The 23972-nt window shown below is 39.0% G+C and overlaps 1 protein-coding gene across 1 annotated transcript in view; it reads right to left on the reverse strand.

The window, feature by feature from the left end:
* Positions 1 to 13330: 13330 nt before the first annotated feature.
* AGPS (alkylglycerone phosphate synthase) overlaps positions 13331 to 23972 on the reverse strand; it is a 51448-nt gene continuing 40806 nt past the window's right edge. Inside the window, exons 17-20 of the mRNA XM_057411788.1 lie at positions 23292 to 23381; positions 22757 to 22856; positions 21941 to 21998; positions 13331 to 14378 (exon numbers count right to left, since the gene is read on the reverse strand). Of these exons, the coding sequence (XP_057267771.1) occupies positions 14257 to 14378; positions 21941 to 21998; positions 22757 to 22856; positions 23292 to 23381 (370 nt within the window). The 3' untranslated portion in view covers positions 13331 to 14256. The remainder of the gene's footprint in view (positions 14379 to 21940; positions 21999 to 22756; positions 22857 to 23291; positions 23382 to 23972) is intronic.

Genomic DNA, 23972 nt, shown 5'->3' on the forward strand with positions numbered 1-23972 from the left:
AATTAGAAAATAATGATACATGGATGTGAAGGAGGGAAGGGACCAAGAGGCTCATATGCCACCCCGAACATTCATTGTATTGATTTACGGGCCTGACCCAGAGTCCAACAGGCAGGCCTCAGCTCCAGTCACTGCTTACTGCATTGCTCTGGCATACGCTGATGTATCTTACTGGGCTTCTGACTTGCATCCTTTGTTTGTTTAATTTTAAGGGAAGGAAAGAGGTAAGAAAAGAAATAGAGGTAAGAATATAAGCGCTGCCAGTCTTTTCACAAGAGATTTGTATCACCCAACAGAGCTCACATCTTTTATTCTTGCTGAGCTCTGGTCAGCACTCTTCTCCAAAAGCAGTCACTTTACATAGCAGTTCATCTTGATCACACTCATGGCTGCTCAGGTATTTTCAAATCAAGCTTAAAGAAAATAAAAGCCAACTACAGATCTCCCATGGGCAAGAATATGTTAGGCAATTCCTGCACATTGTTTAACAAGATAGTTTGCAGGTCTGAATTAAAATAAACAAGTTACGGGGGAAAAATTATCCTCAGAAGTGCACTGACTTAGGAAAAACTCCTCCCAAATTATATGAATATAAATGATATAAATATAAGTCAGATATAGGGTTTTTTCCCCATCCAGAACTAAGATTCAGAGATCTGGAGAGCTGAGTGAGACATGCTTGCTCACTAATACACTGCTAAGAGAATCTTAGCTCATTCAAAGTTCAAGTTCAGCTCCAGGTCAGCAATGTCACATGTTTCTCAGCGGTGTTAACATCACCAGTGTCTTAGTGTGACTCCCAGCCCCTCCCAAGGCACTTGTTTGGGCTCATTCATGATGCCCAGACCACATTCTCTCCCATTTTTGATTTGTGCATTATAGCTATTTGCACATCATATATTCACTTCTTCAGGAGACCAAGGTCAAGGGAAAAAAATAAAGATTTTTTTAAACAGCCTCTTAAGGCACCATCAGTTTGTCATCCAGAAAAAACAGAGGAAGGCCATTGCTACATGACTGCAGGACTTTGCAAGTCCTCAGCAAGGATGTGGTGGAATGCAAGGTGTCCTTTCTCGGAGCCACTGAGAACTGCTGCCATATGGGAATTTATTATTTATTTGGTGTAGTCTATGGGGAAAAGGCCAATAGTGCCAATACACTGTGAGGCAAGATGTATGCTTGTATGGGAGTCAGTACCACAAATGTATTGAATTGGTCATTATTAGATATCTTCGCCTTTTTTGTGAACTGCTTCAGCCTCAACCCAAAACTTCCCCTTCTCAGTAGCATCTACCAAATGCTCCCAAAAAGTACCAATCTGGCACCTTTATTTTTAATAGGGCATGCAATCACATCAGAACTGCAGTTTGGTGCCAAAAGTAATTGCCATTTAAGAAACACATATACAACCAAAACTAGTTGTTTCTGGCATGCATCATGGACTTTGTGAATACTGTGCTAGGTAGCAGATTTGCTCATGTCCCCCAATTTTCCTAGGTATTTATACTTACAGAGCAAACACTTAAAACATTTGAACACTTTAATGTACCTGTACTCACCGTAGCACTCTGCTCCATTCAGGTGGGTTCACATGCTTGCTTTGCAAGTGCCCTGTTTTTCTGGTGAACAAACCTTACTCTAACAGCTACCAGTATATTAGACACATCTTTAAAAACATAACTGCGCAGATGGAAATAACCTAATTTCAAGCTTAGTGGCATTCCTAAACTGCATATTCTGACCTGAAATCTTACCCAATGTACACATTTGTACCATTTTTCTTTAACTATCTCAAGGGGTTTGCCAAATCTATAGCAGAACTTCCTTGTTTTCAGAAGAGAAAGAAGTACGTGTTGCACTAGACATTAATGCACTTAAATCAGATTTGGCATACTTAAATTTAGCATAATTGTGTTTCCTTCTTTGTTTTTTTCCTATGCAAAGTGATTGGTATGAGCATTAGCATCTGTCTTTGCTTTTAATCTGTTTAAAACTTTATTAGCATAGTCATATAAGTAAATATCTTTTCATGAGCCTGTAAAACATCATTAGGTTATTCTTTCATCGTGTCAAGTTGGGTAAGCATCTCACAGTGCCTGTACATCTTCATGAGGATTTTATTATTTATTTTGATGTAGACCAAACTTAAAATGAAGACCTGTCCCAAGGCCCCAGGCTTCTCTGACAGTCTTTAAAATATACAGTAATAAAATTGAATTAACAGGCTCCCTCAGTGATTTCCAGATGGCAGGATGCTGGTAACAGCAGAGAAACCACAAAAGCTTCAGCTCTCTCTGTTCTGCTCCAGCATTGCAGCAGAGGCTTCCTTTGTGTCTCTCCCATCCCATAGTGGAAGGCCAGAGGGCAACAGCAGTGGGGCAGGCAAGAATGGATTCCTGTTGTCAAAATAACAACCTTGCCAATTTCCAAATGTTCAGGGAAGGCAACATCAGCTTTGGAGGGTAGTGCTCGACTGTGAAAGTTCTGGAGAAATAACCGCTCCCAGGTAGATAATTTAGCATTTTATCCACATGGAAACATTAACTGTGTCCAGTGAATTAGAGAATGAATTAGCAGCACAGTGGTTGCATTACTGAAGCTAATCTGTATTAATTCTGCATGTAGAGTACCATGATAGGAATTAAGCTCACCGCTAAGTATGCGGCTTACTCCAGGTTTGAAGAGAAAGGGGTCTACACTGGGAGCACCTGGAAACACAAGTACAAACCTGCAGTAGGTTCATTTTCCTGCTGATTAACCTTGAGTGCACCAGAGTGGACAGCTCTGACTCAGGACACTTGATTATAAATCTCACCTTCTGTCCAGCTGAAGTTACCTAAGCCATTTCCCTCCAGCTTTATAAACTGGACAAAACTGAAAAATTGTTTTCTTTGAATTTAGCAAATGCCAGGAGAACCAGCAATAGGGGAAAATCTTGTCCTGCATGAAAACATCTGCACAACTTTGCCAGTGTAGACCCAGTTAATACCCTTATCATCCAAAAAGAAAGCCACCACCAGAAGCAAATAAATTGTTTCTGTTGCTGTAACCTGCACAAGAAACTCAGAAGAATGTAGTAGTGTATCCACATTTGGCAAACCTGTCCCGATCCCTTAAAAATACATTGTCCTTGCAGTCTTTGCTGGCTAACACTTAATAGAAATAGGGCAATTCTCACTTGCAAGCAGGTCAAAAACTGATTTTTGTGCTTGAAAGCAACTATAGTACCTATGAAAGAGGTGACTAACCTTGCCAGCCACCTGTGGATAGCACCACTATTGATGCAGAGAAGTGTTTTGGACTGATTGCAAGATGTGGGCTTGATCCATTACAATTAATGTGTCTTCAAATACAGTGGTAAGTGAAGGGGCTTGGTAACTGCAGGACTGAGACTACAGTTCTGCAAACAAGTGGGATGGAGAGAGAGGAAGAATGAGCAAATAACACAAGCAGAGCTAAGTACTTTTTCTAAAGACATTTTTCTGTTCCAACACAGATGATTCTTCCTTTTCAGTCCATGGCAAACACAGCATCCCTTTTGGATACAAGATGCACCACTTAGATGCCTGTTCCTCCCTGTCCTTTAGTCTTCCTCACAGACCACACTGGCAAATACCCTTTTACAGGAATTACAGAGTGAGGCTCACAAAGTCCTTGGCCAATCCAAAACATCCTTGTTATCAGCTCTGTTCCCGAGCTTCACTGCACCAGCCCATGATCCCTTTTGGTTTCTTTAATGCGAGGATAATTAATTCAGAAGCATCCAGAGAGGAAACAAGAGTTCTCCCTTCATACTCCAGCAGGTCCTGACACAAGCGGGAAGACCCTCTATTTTACCTTCAGTGAAGTCAAGCAATAAACATTTATGATATCAACAGGTAATGCAATTCAAATGTTTCACTCCTGCTACCATTGCTGTTGAACTACAGATAAATGATGCTCTGGACACCGAGCCTCACTAGTTAAACAATAATAGCTAATTATTAAACAGCCCTGATGCCCACAGACAGCATCCTTGCCCAATGGTCATCCCTTCTCCTTCTTGCAGGGTGCATGGAGGGGGTCAGGTCTTCACCAATCCGTAGGGCAGTGGTGGAGGCTCTGCAGCTGCCTCTTCCTCCTCATGAAGGCTGAGGAGCCCTGGGAGCTGCAGGACACCTCATGGTAGGGCAGGGTCCCAGGGCTCCTTCCTCTGTGGTGCAATAAGGAGACCTCTGGGCACCCCTACATTGTGCTGGTACCAGATGGCAATGAACCCAGGAGCTGTAACAAGCTCCCTGCGGTTCCCTCTTTCCACTAAACTGCCCCTTCTTCCTCCATGGCATTGTGAAAGAAAAGGTCATCAAACACACAAGCCACTGTCACGGTTGGGGAAACATAGGTATGCGGCTTAAGTAAAAATAACTTGATTGTACCAATAAAATTGAAAACAGAGAAATGACATAAAAAGAATGTACGTTATTTTCAATTGCAATTTTTTTTTATATGTTCGTTTTTATTGCCTCGCTCCTTAAAATAAATCCAGGGCCTGATTTACTTTAATAAAAGTTTAATTTCACATCTTGGTTTCAGTTCTGTACTCTTAATTTGTTCTATGGCCAGCCTTCTGACAGGAAAAGAGCTAGAGCAGCTGTGGAGTTTTACAGGCAGGTTACACCCAAATCACTGTAGTACAGTGGTTAAGAGCAAATTCAGTTGTGGCTCTGACTGCACAGGAATGCGAGATTTCTTTTTTCCATATGTATTATTTTGAAAAGCAGCACAGGTTCAAACAGAGCTGTTCTCCACATCCACAAACACGTATGTTCACATTTCACAGGCCTATGTTCGAAAGTTGACAGAAACTCCATGCAAAAAAGGGATGTTCTAAAGGGCAAACCCAGAATATGTAATACACAATGACCTGCAGCGGCACCACAGAAGCCTCCTGCTTTCAGAACCTCAGCATACCAAGCCCAGTTTGGATTAGACCTCTTCCTACTTCTAAAAATCTCCAAGTGCTTTCAGAGTGCAAATGCAGATAACAGTTACTGCCCTTGCTCCGCAGCTGAGCAGTTGTGACCCTCCAGCTCATTCAACACACAAAATGGATCCATTAGCAAAGCCAGGTTGGACACACACATATTGGCTGCTTATAAACAAGGGCAGAACGTGATTTTGTTACCACAAATGACCAATATAATTGCACAGAAATTTAACAGTCTTTTAAAGTCACTTGGGACTCGCACGTCTCACATTGAAACCCTGCCTCAACGTGTCCGAAACACACACAAAAGCTAAGAGGCACCCGTGGGCACACAGATATGCCCTGAGGGAAGCCAGGCTCTGAACAGCAACACTCAGGTTTTATCCTGAGCTCCCCATTTCTCTTGGGCAGGCCTGGTTCCCCCAGCACCTCGCCAAGGACCTGACTGAGGGGACACCTTATGCACCTTAATTTTGGCCCAGGGAGAAGAGAGCTTGCTGCTCCACTATCAGCCCCTTTGACCACAGGGCGTTCTCAGGACACCCTGTCCTGCCAAGGCCATCCCACTGCAGATTTCACCCTCCAACCCCATCCTGGCCCTGACGTTCCTATTAGCAAGCAGCCAGGGACGCAATAAAAATCACCCATATCCTCACAGACTCATCCTCTTACCTCAGTGGGGAGCATCCTGACAGCCTCTCCCCACTCCAGTGGGCTGCACTGCACTGTGGAGAGCACCTCCTCCGGGGCTGCAGCCCCACATCGCCCCACACCCAGAACAGGGACAGCCCCCTCAGGTAAACCTGATGCATCTGGGGCAGGAAGGGGCCAAGTGAGGGCTGATCCCTGCCTCCCACCCGATGCACCGATGTGCTCCTCACCTGGCACAGAGCACAGCTGAGGTCCATCATTATCACTGCTGAGGGGGGGAACAGGCAGCAGCAGAGAAAGGGCCCGCCATTGTTTTCCAAATGAAGGCGTGTAAGATTTGCTTGGGCAGGGCTGGAAGCCATGTGAAGGATAAAGCTGGCTCTCTCAGGGCCGGAATATACACAGCCAGAGCAGAAAAGTCTGTTTGGTGTAAAATGGCAGGCATTTGCAGACACAGAGAGTGCAAACAGCCCTTGTGAGGTAGCTAGGCTCTCTGTGTGCTACAACACCCATGTGGTCCAGCCTGGCGGGGTGAGATCTGCAAACCTCTGCTGTCTTGGCTCCCCAGCCAGGTTCCTGGGAAGCCAAGGCATACACAACCATTTTGTTCCCGAAGAGCCAATTCACAAATCCTGTTGTTCAGACTCACAGTATAAGTGTAACGTCACAGTTACAATGCAAGATGCCAAGTGCCAGCAGCAAACACATGGCTCTGCATGCAAAGGCTCGTGGATGCGAGCACAATCCTCCTAGACACTAGTCCCTGTGTTTATAAACCTGCTCAGCTTCCCCTTAAGGGAATTTGCCTTTAACCTCAGTGGTAAGCACTTGTGCTCTGGCTGCTGAAGGCCCTGCTGATTGCTATAGTGTCTCTGTAAGTGTAACTCATTACAAATGCATCATTCATCACCAGGTTCCCTGCCCTACCACTCACAGCTGTTTTAAGTTTGCTGTGTGCTGGCTGGGCTGCAGCTGTGCTATATCAGCATGTGGTTTCAAAACAAACCAAAGAAAACTAAAGTAACACTTTTGTACCATTTTTGTCAAAGGAGCATGTAATAATCAGCCTATCCTTTCTGTGACAGGAGAATTTTGGTTTTAATAATGTAAACCCTGCTGCAACAGAGGTTGGTGGAAGGACCCAAAGCACTATAGCATGGCTGAGCAGGCCAGCCCACAAATGCTCAGCTGTAAGCACCTGAACAGTGACTACTCAAGTCCAGAAATGTAGAGAAGTCTTACATGAGCTACTGAAAAGAACAGGAAATAGTGTTGTGTTTTATTCATGTCCACAGAGCAGCACATAGCTCTACAAATGAAGAGACAGTGATTTCCTCTCATCGGCCTTAAAAAAAGTACTAAATTGTAACCAAGGCAGCAGATTTCTTACCATCCCAAATTTATTGCTTTTCTATAGCAACCAGCTCCCTTCTGCCTGGCTGTTGTTGCCAGATGTTCATTTCAGTGTAATTTAGCCATGCATGCAAGACACTGGCTTGCACTGCCCTTGCTCTGTTTTCCCCGTTAACAATTCTCTTTGCTTCCTGGTCACTATTTCATCAGCAATAACTCATGCAACAGACAGGTGAGGTTGTACAAAGAGGTTTTTATTGAGCATGCTGATGGGCTGTGCTGCCTGATGAAGCTTTGCAGGGAGTACAAGCCTTCTCAAAAGCTTTTCTCCACTGCCCCTTGGGCAGCAGTCACTCATCTCCTCCATCTTATACAGTAAACCCTGCTTCCTCAACCGCTCATTGGTTAGCAACCTGGAAGGACTCTCTGCTTGTAAAGGTAGGGCAACTCTTCATCAGGAGAACCATCAGGACAACCATCAGGACTTTGTTAACACACATAACAGACTCAGCTTATTTCCGTCATCTTACAATAGCTTTTCTCTTTCCCCTTCCCTCTCCCCAACTCCTTTTCACAGCTGCTTCTTGTTCCCTGCAGACTGTTTATAATGCTTTAAAGGAATCTCACCTCTTAAGGAGATGGCTACTATAATCCACCCATTGGAGACACTTCTGCATGTTTAAACTGAGCTCCAATACTATCTCAAGGAACCCAGAAGCCTCTGTTCTTCATGTTCTTATGCTAGAACATGCTAACCTGTAAAGCTGAGCAGAGCTGAAAACTTGGCACAACAGTTATGAGACAGAATCTTCATTTATCAAGAAAATATTAGTTAAAAAACAAACAAACCCAAACAAAATAATCCCAAGCAAAGAAAAAAGAAAAAAAAAGGAAAAAAAAAAACCCACAAAAACAAAACAAACAAACAAAAAACAAAATAAAAACAAAACCAAACAAAAAAAACCAAACAAAAAAAAATCAACAAACAAACAAAACCTGACTGGAAGAACAGCATTGCCCTGTACCTTCAGGAGCAGGAGTACTAAAAAGGCCAGTTTGCCTTGTGGCTGACCGCACTCATCAAGGCACTTTAAGGGTCCAAGCACTGCAAGGCAGAGCACACTGACCATCTGCAGTGGATGCGCACCAACTAACATTTGGGATTTTACCATGTGGATTATCTGGTATTAAAACGGTTGAGCTGACATTTCAGCTTTCATCTTCCTTACCAGCCCAAATTAGGGTTGCTATTTTCCACAAAAAACTGCAAGAATTTAATACACTTAGACTTGAATCTTATTTGAGTTTGTCTGAAGCTGTTCATGAAGATCAAAAGCATTGCAGGGGAGAAAAAAGGAGAGGAACGAGGACCAAACTACACAGCAGAGAAACTTATTTGCTTTGTTTTCCCAGTATATTAGGCTAAAACCAGGATTCTGTCCTAAGCAAGTCAAGGAACAAACTTCAGATATACCCAGGGCTACGCCCTAAGCCCATAGTGTGGTCTGTATCATACCAACATCTTGTCAACAAGTGTCATTCTAAACCTGAGATTTTCATGCACCATTCAGCTCATCCACATCTTTGTTACATTTGCTTTCTAGCATTAGCCAGATTTACTTTCCTTAATGACCAGCGTTTACAGCCTCATCTCTGTATGTATTTACCCAGCTGCTATGTATTTGCTAGGTGAGCATGTGTGTCACTTCATGTTTCAGAAGGGCTTTTAACCCTTGCCTCTGGGCAGCCAGGATTTCCTGCTCTGCAGCAGCAGGAACTAAGTGAGACAGGAAACACTGCTGGCTGCTGCCAGGGGCTGGGAGGGAGAAAGGTCAACGGCTGTGTTTGTACCTTCTCATTACTCCCACATCCTCAGGCTTGCATCTAGTCAAGATTGCATTTATCAATGCCACTATCAATATCCAATTTATGCATAACTGAACTTAGCAGATAGCCCTTTATGCTTTGAGTATTTGCTGAACTTCATTTAATATGTAACATCAATGCCATTCATTGTCTTCAAATGGCTTTGAATATTACGTTGCTGAAGCTAGCAATAGCAACACCAGTAATCCACAGTTTCAGTGTCATGGGCATAGAGCCAACCTCTTCCAGCAGCCTGAAATTGGAGCAGCTTTATCAAAACCCCGTCTTGAGACCATCCCCTTTAGAATTTGCTTCAGGAGGTCAGCTGCACCAGGACAAGTCAGATGATACTGAACTGCAAAGTTGTGATGATCACTTGACATTCTTCATCATTAGAAAATAGTTTAATTTTAAAATGTGATTTTTTAAACAAAACCATTTTTCACTTATTTCCTAATTTAATCTGAAGCTCTAAAAGCATCAGTTTAAATTTTGCATTACAGTCACACCATCAGGTTTTGTCCATCATCTTTTTGCATACACACAACTTCATTGCAGAGATCAGTATGCTTTATCCTTTAAGAAGGTTGCTATGATACTTTATAGTACTACAATAAATGCATTAATTTAAAAGCTGCTATGTCCCCATATGTGTGTGGGGAGACATGCTACTACATACTACCATGAAGGTAGAAATAGGCTGAATACTACCCAAATAGGAATGTCATACTGGAATTGCTGAACAGTCAATTGAAACAAATTTAGCTTTATTCTGAATTAAAATGAAACATTCATAAAGTTCCCATAAAAAGTTCAATGCTTCGTTTTTCCAAAGTGCAAAACCAAATTCATAAATGAGACATTTCACAGCATTTCAGTAGAGGTACATGTTATTGCAGCTTGTATTGATGACTATTGCAAGTAACAATACAATTTTAAATATTATAACCCACATTTCTGAAACTGAATTTTTAATTTCAAAAGGACAGCACTAGTCTTTTTCAAAGACATTATGGCAAACATTTTTGAAAAGTATCTTTGATCACCTCTGCTCTTGACCACCGCAACAGACCTTGAGGCTGAACCCAAACAAAGCAACTACCTGCCAATTCTGGTCTCCATAAAGCGGCTAGGGAAAGACATCAATTTATGTTAAAGGTAATGTGGAATTCAGAATCTGTGTTGGGACTACAAAACCATGAACAGTGAGCCGTAGTATTTACACAGCTGTGAGTTCAGGTCTAAGTTTTTATAAAACTTACTTCTTTTAAACAAAGAGAACATTGATGGAATCTGGCTGTCATCCTGAGACAAGTATATCATCATCTAAAGTCTCCTTCAAATTGAGACTATCTAGATCCAAGTAAAAAACCGTGCATTTTTATGCTGTTAGTAAAAGGGAAACACAAATAAAATGCTTGATGTCAGGTAGTTTTTGCTTTCCTGTGAAAAAGCACACAAAAGAAATTTGGATCATATTGAGAAATTGTTATACAAACGGAACCATGTCATTAGTTCGCCTGTCACCTGCATGCTGTGACTTTTGTGGGTTTTTAACAATGTGCACTGAAGAAACTGCGTTAACTAAGACAATTTAATAGCTCTTCAAGCAAGACATGATTTCAGCCATTTTAGCTCAAAGAGCATAAAGGCTTTATAGCAATGAAGCAGATAACTGAGAAACAACTCTTCTGCTCACACATGATGCATTCGTGCACATTGAACTTCTAAGTAAATTCCAGGACGTGTAACAAGGAGGTCTTAAATGAGATCAACAGCAGGAGACTGCACACCTCTTTGCAACAGCATAATACAATGGGTCTTTGAAATATGGGAAAGCTAAATCAGACAAGGTATGTCCCTGTATTATATTAGGAGAACTTTCCTAGAGAAGTTGAATGCGGTCCCTTTGCTGCCCAAACAGTGAATACTGAGGAAGTAAAATTTTTCAGCTGAGTAGACTGGTGTTTGTTTGGTCATCTGCCTTTCCTTCACTGAAATTCTCTCATTTTGCTTTACATGGGACACAAAAGCAAAGCTTCTATTGCCATACATTTACAAATTCAATCTCATTTCTCTCTGCAAGTGTCAAAACCTTCCTAATAGTCTTCCTTAGGTAAGAGCTCATCATCATGGTAAAGTGAACCAAATACGACAAGTTAGTAGAATATATTTGTTTAGTTTCAGCACAGAACCACGTAATTGTTTAGGCCCATTTTTTTATTAATAATATAAGGTTCTATATTTTCTTAACATTACAATTGATGTTTTACAGTTAATCTCACACTAAAATGACAAAGTTTGGCTTTATTTGCAGAAAGTTAAGTTACCTTGGTAAACAAACATTTCCAGGATTGAGAAGCAAATTGTGTTTTCTGGATTTCAGTGCTAATGTATCGCTGCCTTTGAAATTTGTTTCACTTAATTAACATTGCTATGGAAGAACTATTTCGCCTGGCCTTTGTTCACAGCTGTAAGGCAAAGATGACATCTCTAACTCAGAAATATACTGTAAGTTATGCAAGAAGAGTCATGTTTTTCTTTGACTGTAAGATTTAGACCCTGGACCAATTTCTAACAGATTTTCTTCTTCCCCCTCAAAATTATAAAGGTCTCTCCAACTTAAATACATTGCCCAGTCAAAGCATACTCACTCTGCACCTTTCCCTCTTCAAAGAAAGCAGAATTGGAATTCATGAGTAAATGAGTAATTGGAAGTCATGAGAAGACTAATTAAAACTGCTTGCAACTCACATACAGCCAAAACAGTCGAATGAATGAAAAAGTGATGTGTTATGCCAAGATACGCTTCTGATCTGCATGGATCAAACTCCACCTCTGAACAGGCTGCAGCTAAGGGAAGTGAAATCTTTAGAAAGAGATAGAGAATACACAAGGAAGAGTAGTGGAAGACTAGTAATGATGCGTTTCCAGGTCTCCTAAACTTGACGCTTTCCTCTACTTTGATTATAAATTTAAATGTGAAGTTAAAGACAAGTCAACAATACATGCATTTCAACAAGCTCTGACCGGTGTGTAAGATAGAAAAATATTCAGCAAGACAACAGTAGAGTGGCCATTAGAAAAAAAAAAAAAGAAAATAGCCATTACAGTTGTAGTTAATCTTTTCCTCAGAGCTATCCAGTGACATTGCTTTGGGACCCTTACAGCCTGATATTTCACCTTCCCATAGGACAACTGACATAGTAAAAATCTTTACTGCATTTTAAATCACTCCAGAAGCCAGTAGCTACTTAAAGATTAGAAATAGAGAGTATAAGCGGTTTTGCCCATGTATCTTTACATACAGAAAAGGAGTAAGGAAACCATAGTTAGAAAATTGAGTTGTGTTGTACTTATGTCAAAATCATAAGAGACTGGTATTACTGAGCTGCGACTACTTGGTTTAGTTCTGTTTGTGCTGTCATTCTGCAAAAAGGCTTCACACACTTTCTGTCAAAATTGATTCTTCATCATAGACATATACTTTCACTGAGGCACATAAATACCTTTTATATTTACCAACTGCTAGAAAGGTCTCTTGTGTCAGAGCAATTCAAGTCATCAGCAAGACACCAGCTGTGGCCATGTAGTCACCATAATGCAGCATGCAAAATAAAGAAGTCCCTTGCATAAACTTTGCTGAGACACCGTTGTGTACGTAAGGAACACTTAACCACAGTGCAAAGACTCAGCTTCCTAAACCAGACTACTCCTGTATTGTTCTTGTTGCTGCCAAAATATGAACTCTGGGGGCCAGAAGCAAAAATAGAAAATAATAGATTTTTATGTTGAAATGTTGTGAAGCAAAACCCATTGGAAATAAATCCAGCTGCACTGCAAATATAACATTAATATTCTGTTTCGTGACTTCTGGATCATAAACTTTTCCCTTGTGTACCTTGAGAGCATCCATTTTAAAGTGGTTTTGAGTGTTCACATTTTTTGATAATTTAAATTGTAGCATTGAAATTGGTTTTAAACAAGTGCAAAGTTGTCTGATATGCAGTATTTTTCAAGCATTTTATACTCTTTTTAGTATATTACCAAAACTAATTAGACAGTATTCTAAAAGAGTTTAAAAACAAAATGCAATTTCATTTCTTCTCCTCATTAAGGGCACTACCAATACAAAAGGTGTCCAAACTGACACTATACCTGTGAAGCAGTTGCCTACAGAGAGGGTAGTCTGTATTTTTTCCATCCTCTGCAGTCATATACATTAATTATCAAAAAGTTGGATAATTTAAGAAAAGAACCCACCTTAAAAATGGATCATGAGTATTGATAAATACTTTTAGTTTTACTGATTAACATTCAAGTTTCAGTGTAAAAATGCATACTCTTACACAATACTGCTCAAAAAATTTTCGTTTTCTTAAAGTTTAATGGACAATTAAAATTGTGGCTACTTGTGAAGTGAACGATTCATAAAGGCCATACGAAAGTGTACAAAACTAAAAAGGGAAATCTCACTTCCAGGGTGACAGTATATTGTCCACTTAAATGTTTTATTAAACTCTTAAGACTGTTTCAAAAGACAGTGCTGGGCAGTTTCATTTGAATAGCCAAAACATTATTTTTAACTGAAAAAGATTATTTTGCATTTCTGCAAAATAAACAGGAGCAAACCCCATACACACTAGGACTGAAGTACAGATGAACACAAAGTTTTGTTACAGACCTGTTTTCAACATACAGTGAGAAACGTCCATTGTACAAAACTTAGTGACTGACCTACAATTAATTTAAGATTATCCCAGCAATGCAAATACAACTCAGAACAGCTCAATTGTGTAAGATTTCCCAATAGGACTACAGTGAGAGACTGAGTTTTTAGACATATTTTGACTTACATAGTCTTTTTTTTATCAAAGCCTACATTTGTACTTAAAGTGTTGGGTGGTTACAAGCCTGTCACACATTTAATCCTCCAGTACAGTGAAGTACTCCTTGGTGTTTTCTCATCTGTCTCTTTAGCAGCTTTCCTTTAGCAAGAGGCTGGGCTGAGCAGCTGCTTTTGTAGAAAATACTGTTGTCAGTCTTTGTTCTCCTTGCAGGGGAGGCTTTAGTAAGAAACATCTGGCAGTATCCAGCATTGAAACTACTGTCAACTGTGTTGCCTAACCAAACTTGGAAAACCAAGTTTGCATTTCCTGCTTGGTAATAACTCTTAAACAACCCACTGGGCACAAAGTGTAAGAGCACGGTAAGTAAAAATCCGTAAACATTAACAGTGATGATTACACTTTATTGGGGGGAGGGGAATAAGGTAGCAAAAAAAAATAAAATATCAAAGTCACTAGTTTTTAAAGTTTAGTCTATGTTATATTTGATTACTGGGATATCAGTACAATGAAAGTGGAGGATTTTCAACAGTAATTTCGAAGAAGTTTTAGTACATCATGTTGTGCAGGGCTTTATAAAAGATTTTTGTTTCCAAAGATGTTATTGGGGTCCACATATTCTTTAACAGATCTCAGCATTCCCAGGCCAACATCAGAGATGCTCTCCTTCATCCAGCGCTTCCGCAATTTGCCTACTGGAAAAACAAAAACAAAGTGTTTCAATATATGACAGGATTGTAGGAGCCAAATCAATCTTGTGACCATGAATGAATAAACACTGTGTGATAAATGCTTTTATTCAAAAATGAGAAATGTTTTGCTTTATTTGATTTATTGAGCCCACCAGACTATCAAGCTCATTAAGCTCAGCATACTCCCAGAGGAAGACTGTGTTCCACACTACTTTCTTTAGAAACTATGAAATTCAGAGGAAGTTTAGGCTGAAATCTTTATTAAAATAGGGAATCGATAATACGTTTTAAAAAGCCACCAAACTAATTTTAAGTAGGAAACTGTACAGGGGATTACTAAAAAGAAGAACCCCTTGATTACTTTAAAGTGAAAACATAACTCAATAATCTAACTTAAACCAGTATTGGTTTCAATAGTAAAAAAAAAGTTAAGCTTTCTGCTTAGCAAACACTTACTTAAAAAAAAAAAAATATCTTATTGTATTCAAAAACTTTTACACAGGCTGGAAATTGCTCAAATCATTAATTACATAAGAGATTATTTTTCCATCTAAAAACAGATAGTCACAACATATACCAAATACAAAGGAAGGCTGAAACACCAGCGATTTAAAAACTCATTTCACTAAGTCTCACAATAGTCCTGTTAAATGGCCAAGTGTTCACTTACTAATTAACCAAGTTAATCAACTCTGATTTAACAGATCATTCAAAATAAAGGACATTTTTTTCATTAAGCACACTCTAGCATTTAACTTGTCAGCCTGAAATCCATTTGTCAGTATGAAGCAATATAGTAAAGGTTTGAGAGACAGATGCTTTAAGAGTATCTGAAGCTAAATTCAAGCCATCTTTTGTGCCCTGTTCTCAGTGTAACCATCAAACTGTCATCAGAATAATAAATTACAGGGACACCTCTGGAGAACAGGGTATATTTGTTTATACCTTAAGGAATATGAGCTAGTCACATGCCAACTGAAAAGAAAACAATGTGAGAAAGAATGAAATTTGCAGTTTGCTAGAAAACTACTATTAGCAGCATGTGTGTCAAGAGTGAAGATCATAACTGAAGGACAAAATAATCTGTCATGTGGTAGGAACTCTGGTTGTATTTTGCATCCCAGCTCAAGAAAAAACAAAACAAAAACCAAAAACCCATCTGTAAATACACCATCACTACAACGTGACTGTCTGAGCACGCTGATGTAGTGAAATTTTATCTGGGGAAATTTAATACGACAGCTACAAGAAAAGAATCACGGACGTGGCTTGACCATTACCTCAGGTCACTCACACTGGCTCTTATACAAGCAGCTGAAGAACAGTCATTACCATTCTCAACTGTTATCTGTAATATAGTTTCAGTGAATGTGTCCTGTGGTTATGGATGTAATTGTCCTGAAAAGACTGCAAACAACTGCTCCAACAAGATGGAGCACATTAGAATCACAGCAGGATGCCCAACAGCTAGCATGCCTGCCTCTTTTACACCTCCAGTAATAATGCAATTCCACAAGGAACTGAGCTACTGTCTGAGCAGCACCAGTCGTTGCATATTTAATGAAGTCGCTCACCAAGTGCTGGAAAACAGAAGGTGTTTGGAGTGCATCATTAGTTCTGTCAAAGTGATAATTTACACATCTATCTTGTCAAATTTTCTATGGTTTATACTTTTGCAATAATAAATCTAACATACATTTGATTAGTGAACTGGAAAGAAAAAAAGCTGTACTACAGTTACCAGCAGTCCTTCACAAACATTTTCACTGAAAAGATTTTAACCCCTTGATAGCAGTGGGTTGAGCCTCTGCTTCTACTGTTCACGTCAATAAGATATACATGGATTTCTCAGCTACTCAAGTTTTCATATTAATTAGAGTTAAAAAGCACTGAAGCAATCTCACTCTTTGAATTCTACACTGGTCCATCTGATTAAATGGAAAAATAGACCAAGTGAAGGAAAGGCTTTGTGCACCTGAGAGCACCACTTAGAAAACCAATGTTTATATTTATTTCACTTTGGGTTACTGCTGCCCTGTAAGTATTCTCCTCCTTCTCCATAGGATGATCCGATTAGCTTCAAGGATGAGAAGGGAAAAGGAAGAAGAAAATGCCCTAATAGTAAATGATGTTACCATGAACATAGGAATAACTCTAAGTGGTAAAGCAGCTGAACTCCACTCTAACCCTAGCCAAAGAACAGCTCATAAGGAAGCATGAGCTTCCCCAGTAATAAAAGATCTGTTAAGCCTGATCTTACCACAGACTAGAGAAAACCGCCTTTCTATTTCTAGCCTACAGAAAGTAGACATTTTAGTTTTAGGCCTAGATGATGCCATTTATCTAGAACTGACATACAACAATGCACAGAACCAGGTTTTATCCAAGCATCTACCACTTACAGACTATCAGCCTTGTATACTTTTCCCAATTAAAGAGTGAGACCAAATTCACCTGATTCTATCTGATACATCATAATATTATTAAGGTTCTCAAATCAGCATAATGTTGTACAATCAAATTGTAGTAGTTTAACAAGTAACTACTTGTCAAGTCAGCACATACCTGCTGGCCACAAAGATGGTAAAACTGGAGTATAGCTCTCCTGGGTCATAAAAGTTACACTTGTTCATCCTTGAAAATGCTTTTGGATAGCTGCAAAATGCCCTGCTGCCAAGGATGGACCTAGCAAACAGCAGGCCGCAATTGCTTTTGTCACTCTGGAATGTAAAGTATTTGGACACATATGAACAGTCCCTGTAAGGAAAGTTTTAATGTAACTAATGGAACCCAGGATAGATTCTACACCCATGCAGAACAGATGTGTAGCAGTGTCTGGTCTCAGTGGAAACAGGCCATAGTGGCACTGCACATGGCTCTGGACTTTCTCTGCTCCAGCCCTTTCAACTCAGAGACAGTTACTGCAGAACAACTGCTTTGGAAAAGAAGAAGCAAAAAGAGGTCATAAGAAGGATGGGGCTCTTACTGAAGCTGACTGAAAGCATCTCTCTGCTCTTAGAAACTGCTGAAGAGGTTATTACACTTCCAGAGAAAGCTGCAATACTGAGAAAGGTCAGTGCATTGATCTAATACTCTGGTAGTGCTGGAATAGATTGGACCAGCATACCTGACATCTACTATGTAATTAATTAACAATTACAATCACTGTAACATCTTCCACATTTTCACTTGATATCTAAACAACTAAGATGTTGATTAATCAAAATTGTTTGCATTTCTTTGGTGAAAAAGGCACTGAAGATGCCTATTTTATTAAGACTTTCAACTGACTAAGTAGAAAAATACAACTGCCTTATCACATAAGGTTACCTTCTATGCCTCACAAATGTCACAATTTAAACTAATCTGTACAGCAAGCTCTGGTTTTAAAATCAAAGTATCTAGTTTTAAAATCAGTCTCCAAGTAAGAAAATAATGTTCCTGCATAGAGGAGAAAATGTGTTCAACTTTCCCCATAAGAGAATTTTATAATTCCAGATTTTGTAGTTTGTGGGTTAATTACTTCAGTGTATAGTTAAGCCACAGTCTCTTAATGATGCCAAGGAATTGCAATGTCAAACATGCAACTGAATGCAGATAAGGTGGGGGGCGGGGGGGTGTGTTGGGTTTTTTGTTTGCTTGTTTTGGGGTTTTTGTTTGATTTGGGTTTTTGGGGTTTGTGGTTTGTTTTGGTTGGCTGGGTTTTTTTTGTGTTTTTTTGTTTGGTTGGTTTGGTTTTTTTTTGGTTTGGTTGTTTTTTTACTTTTTCTCTTTAGTTTTTCTACATAAACTGGCAGGAAATTGATACTATACCTAAACATATGGAACAGGGTCTACCTGGTTAACCTTTACTCTAGTCAATTTGTCTAGAAAGTGGATGAAAATGAGTTCTATTACTTTAAGTGGCTAAATGGGGGTATTTTCCTCAAACTCATAAGCTGGTAATTGCTTCCGTAAGTAACTAGTTTTAGTTAAAACATTCCCTGCAAGGGAAACAATCTATCATGAATTTTTTATACTCTTCCTTAGTTTTACATGGGTGCTTAGCTTGGTAATACAGAGGAAATCAGGCTCAAGTCCAGCCAGCTCCCTTCTGATGCTGTACTCTTAAGGGGTTATAATTGTATTTATATAGGAACCATATCTACTGATACTTGCTCATCAAATTATGTATACAAAAAAAGCATGTATTTTATAAAACAGGAATTAAGAATGCAAGGTGTGACACATCATATGGGTGGTTTTAAGGCTTGTCCTAATGATTAGAGAATCATTTATCTAAACTTAAATCTTACACATACAAGAAATTGGCATTCCTAATGTTGCTTTTTAAATGCTAAGTTACTATAAGCTAACTGGCTCTAGCAACCCTTACTTACATGACTCAAATCTGAAGATACTCAATTGCCAGAAAAGCTGATGGATCAAACTGTGTTCAGAGGTATGCACTATCCCTTTCCTAAGTGTAGGACATAGTCAAGGCAAGGTGAAGACTGTAAAAATCTCCTGTAGGAAATGGAGACAAGGGGAATGCTGCAACTAGAACATCTGATTTTGAAGTGCATTTCAAAAATGTCTACGAAGTCACATGTTATGACACATCATTTAGGTAAAATGGAAAAAGGAGGCAGAAGAAACTACTTCAAAGTCACACATTAAACATTACTTTAAAACCATTAAACCTTTCAGCAGTTTGTTCACAACAAATTTAACAACAGACCTACTACATTTAAACAAGACTGTCAGGATCAAAAATGTCTGGTACCTCCTCTATATGGCTCTATTTCTGACATACCAGAGAATGGCTGAATTCTCCCTGCGTAAGAAGTGCCTATCTGATCAGCTATGCATTTTGGGTGTATTTTTATAGCAACAAATATGCCTGATTCTTCCTAAATGCAAGTTCTAGTTCATTATATAAACCAAAACCTTATCAAGTGTTAAATGCTAACATTAAAAGTAGGAAAGCCACTCCTGCCATGACACTTACCAATTAGATTTAAATATTTGAAAGCTGAAAGTGAGAAGGACTTCAAAAAGGACAATTTGATTAAAGTAATTTAAGTTGCAATATCATAGAAATTCTACGCAGATTTATAAAAAATATAATCTGCATATTCTACCTCAAAATAAGTAATTGTTACACTGAAAGGATAAATTTGTTACACAGATGTATCTGTCTTCACTACAGCTTCTTGTGTCCATGAGATGCTTTCTGTACAAGGCTGATACTGATACACTTCTGCACTTTCTCTGTGGCGATGTGTTGTTCTTACATATTGTAAGGTGTGATCATTAATGTAATCCATTAACAAAAAATGTTATGCTTCTTACAAATTTTAAGTCTCAAAACTCATCGGGGGGCTAAGGAAGGACACACATGTAAACCTTCTCACAGTATTGCTACCTTTAGAGAGTCTTGCCTAAAAGTTACAATATTTTTCATTAGCCTGGATGAAGTGGAGAAGAGACACTGAGATTAAAACAGAATCCAAACTAAAGTCTTTCTGAAATGACTCTTCACAAGGTTAAAAGTATTATGATTTCAGTTCTAACCGTAATTGTAGTTATGCATCTACCTACAGTTAGTACTTCCCAGATGTAATTTAGAGCTTTAACCATCTCAAACTGTCATATATGACCACTTCTTCACTCAAGGAGTGTATGAAGATTGACTTAAGCAGGCTTTGTATTTCCTATAGCCTCGAGTCCCAGACTACATCTGTTTTCTTTGATACACAAAACCAGAGTTAAAATAGCTCCATTTATCACAGGGTGATTGTAGGCAGACAAACTAGCCTGACTGCTTCCAGATAGTGAAAACAACTGTTATTAATCACAATTACAAGACAAATACAAGAAATTGCACCAGTATTTTCTTTTACCCCACACAATAGACTAGTCTTAGCAGTGCCAAGAATGACAGGGCCTTAAGGTCATTAAATAAAACTAATACTGTTAGAGTAATTCTCAGCAGCACTTTTGCTAAGAACTAGAAAAAATGAATCTTGAATATCATACACAATGAACTGCCAGACAAAACCACTCAGACCTGAAAATATTTATAAGAGGCAGTCATGCATACAACAGCAGCAGAAGTCTAACAAAAACCAAGTTTTCCATATCTGTGGAGTCAGAAAGCTCAAATGTGCAGGGGTTTTAGAATGCTATATAGCTTTTTTTCTTGTTCAACATACGCAGTAAGCAAGGTTTCATATGGTGAGGGCAACTACCTCCAAACACATGACAAGCTCCAGCTGCATGCAAGTTAATGGATAAAATGCTAGGCACAGTAAAATACAGCTGCCACAGCAGGGGAGAGCACAACAGTACATCAAGGAGGTAATTCCACATCTCATATGTGAGAGCCGACTGGTCCAATGTACCACCATATTAAAGATTTAATCAGAGGAAAATAAGAGCGTATTAAAAAATCCTGAAGCCGTTTTCACTCATGTTATCATCATCTACACATCTTTCAATATCCTGACACTGCTAAACCAGAGTCAATTTCAGTTTCTGTCACAAAGCTAGATGTCTGAAAACAGCCCCAGCTGAAGGTTTCAAGTCCAGGAAGTTGCCATTATGTTTTAAGGCACAGCTTCCACCTTTCAGTTTTCACACACACAGAGCCTTATTAGAATCACAAAATTTTTTATCTAGTTTCATACCATTAGACTATTTCTTTGCTTTTATTTCTGTGACCAAACACCCCAAGAGAGGAGAGATAAGAAATACATTAACTTAACCAGTAAGCCGCACTTAAGTTCACTGCACAAGTCAAATTGACTTCACAAGTCTTGCATGCATCCGAGTATGCAGCATTGTATAGGACACATGTAATCAAATTAGGCTACCTGAATATGTGGGAAAAGCATACATAAGGTATACAAAGCATCCCTTACACATGCCATAGGTTCTTAATATTAAAAGCACAAAATAGCTTGCAAAGAGGCTAATAACTCATGACAAGTAATTTCCAAACTCCAAGAAAAGAAATTGAATAATCATAACACACCGATAATATCAATACTTCCCTAACAATTACACAATAAATGGTAGGTTGCAACATACCCCATTTCAGGTCAGTAGCTCTTTTATGCAGATACTTTCACTAAATGCTCTGAACTTAAGGCTAATGGCTTTTACCTAGCCATAGCAGCCTAAGCTGTCTTAAAACTGTGAAGTTGAGGTCTTCATAACTGAATACATCTATGCACAAGGGTCAGAAGAAGCTGCTTAAGACAGACTGACCAACTACTTTTTCAGGTTCTCGCAAAGCCAATAGACTTCTTATAAAAGATTTGAGGCTGGTGCTCATAAATACACCACACTGTGTGATTTGACATCAAGCAAATAAGGTCTAGGGACATATGCCATGGAAATCTGGCAAAGGCACAAGAAATTCCTAGGAAGAATGCCAGGAGATGCCCTTCCCCTTTTCTCCCCCAGTAGTTTCAGTTAATGCCTGTAAAATATTTTTCAAAGTTCAATTACAAACTATTCTATGTAGTCATGAATATTTAGCAATATTGAAGACACTAATATTAGACTGAGAACATTACCTCCATGGTGATGTGACAGACTACCCCCATTGGCAAGTATTTCTTCTCTAGCAGCCCTCTAAATTGGAAAGAGAAGATACTTATTCAACAGCAAAAGCACAAGATTTTTGTTGTTAGTCAAATGGTTGCTATGGTACTAATTTACACAGGTGTATGAGGTTTCAGAAGTTATCAAGGGCATGCAACCCAGGTAAGCATTTTAATTCAAGTGTGCAGATAAATTTAAGTGGGGATTTTCCAAATAAACATTATGAAAGCCAACACATTTCAAATGGCATCTGTTACAACAAATCTAACATAGCAGACTTAGATCAGTGTTTACCTAGGCCTAAACAGAAATAACCACAGCAGTTAATTCTCTAAAATAGCACAAGAAAGACCCTCACATTTATTATTCTCTATACTGTTAATAAAAGATCTTGATATCTTGATAGTTTTACCATGTATTTTAAAGACTAATTGAGTATTACATGAAAGAAGTAGCTTCATAAATAGTGAAACTAAGAAAGTCTTGTTTCTCATGGATTTGGGTTTTATGGTTGATAGTTTTTGCCATCCAAGAACAAACTCCAGTTCAAGCTTTCCTACACTTCACTCATAAGCTGATGTCTAACATACTCACCTGGTAGTCTTTTCTCTACTTGGTGCACTATTAGAGTGCACCTCTTTCCCTAGCTGCTAGTGATAAAACCTTTACAAACAGACTTCGAGGATCCTTCCTGAAAAAATCAGTTAGCTTGGCCAATGTGTTCAGCATATATTATAGGACATCAGTTTCTTTCCTGCCCCCTTAACTATCACTCTTACATACATTACCTCAATTTGTTCATAGACATGAATAGGATCACTAATTCCTCTGTAGTTAAAGGCAAAGTAGAAGTAGACACATGCACCTGCATCGTAAGTCTGTGTCACCCTGTCAAAGAGAACTGCATTACAAACAAAGCTTTATGGTATTAAGCCAGCCACTGTATGACATACATTACACAATTCAGAAAGTTACTTGGCTTATTTAAAAGGGTGGACTTTTTTTAGTTTTGTACTCTTTTTGACCAGACTTCACAAATGATTAAAGGCCAAGAGCTTCAACTCTCAGTCATAAGTCATTATACTCAAGTCTCATTAATATCAACAAGAGTAAGTATCAAGACTAATCAAGCGCTACTAATCTCTTGAATTATCCACTTGTCCATGTAATCCACTTCCAGGTTAAAAAGATCAAGATTACTAGTGTTTGTAATACCATTAATAGATGCACTTTACCTATTAGCTAGCAAGTTTGATGACCTCTGCCTTAGTTCTCTTACTAATCAAAGATTCAAAAAATTATTTAGGTTGTTGCAAGGCTTACCTGCAGGTGGAAAGAGGAGCAAACTGAACGCCCTTTTCTTTGCATTCTCTTACTATCCTTTCTTTTACATTCCTACAAAGGTCCAAAACCCTACAACAAAACACATTAAATATAAAACCTACTGTATCTTCTTATGCAATTTCCTAAAAACACAACTTCAACAATTTTTTCAGAAAAGTATAATCTAATAAAAACAGGTTCTAGCAGGCAATTGTCTGTTTTACCTGGCTTAGATTTTGTTCCAAGAATAGTCCTCATCAAGACTTCACTAGTATTGCTTTTTCTGTACTTCTCCTGTAAGTTTGCTGAGGTAAAATAGGTAATGAAAGCTCTTTTTCTCAAGGGATAGGAATCACTAGTTTGCCAGCTTGACATGTTATAGTTCTCATATGGCAATGAGCTATTAAACCTGGTCATAAGCCATACCTGTTTTGCTTTAATTATTTCTAACATGGTAACATGTGCTTGCAGCCCAGAAAGTCAACTGTATCCGGGGCTGCATTAAAAGCAGCATAACCAGCAGGTGGAGGGAAGGGATACAGCCCTTCACTCTGCATTCTTGAGACCCCACCTGGAATACTGCTTCCAGCTCTGGTGCCCACAACATAAGGACGTGGAGCTGTTGGAGTCCAGAGGAGGCCATGAAGATGATCAGAGGGCTGGAGCACCTCTCCTATGAAG

The sequence above is a fragment of the Pezoporus wallicus genome, unplaced genomic scaffold (assembly GCF_028554395.1).
Source record: "Pezoporus wallicus isolate ANWC-B61680 ecotype Strahan unplaced genomic scaffold, APGP_CSIRO_Pwel_v1 contig_6732, whole genome shotgun sequence".
NCBI lineage: Eukaryota > Metazoa > Chordata > Aves > Psittaciformes > Psittacidae > Pezoporus > Pezoporus wallicus.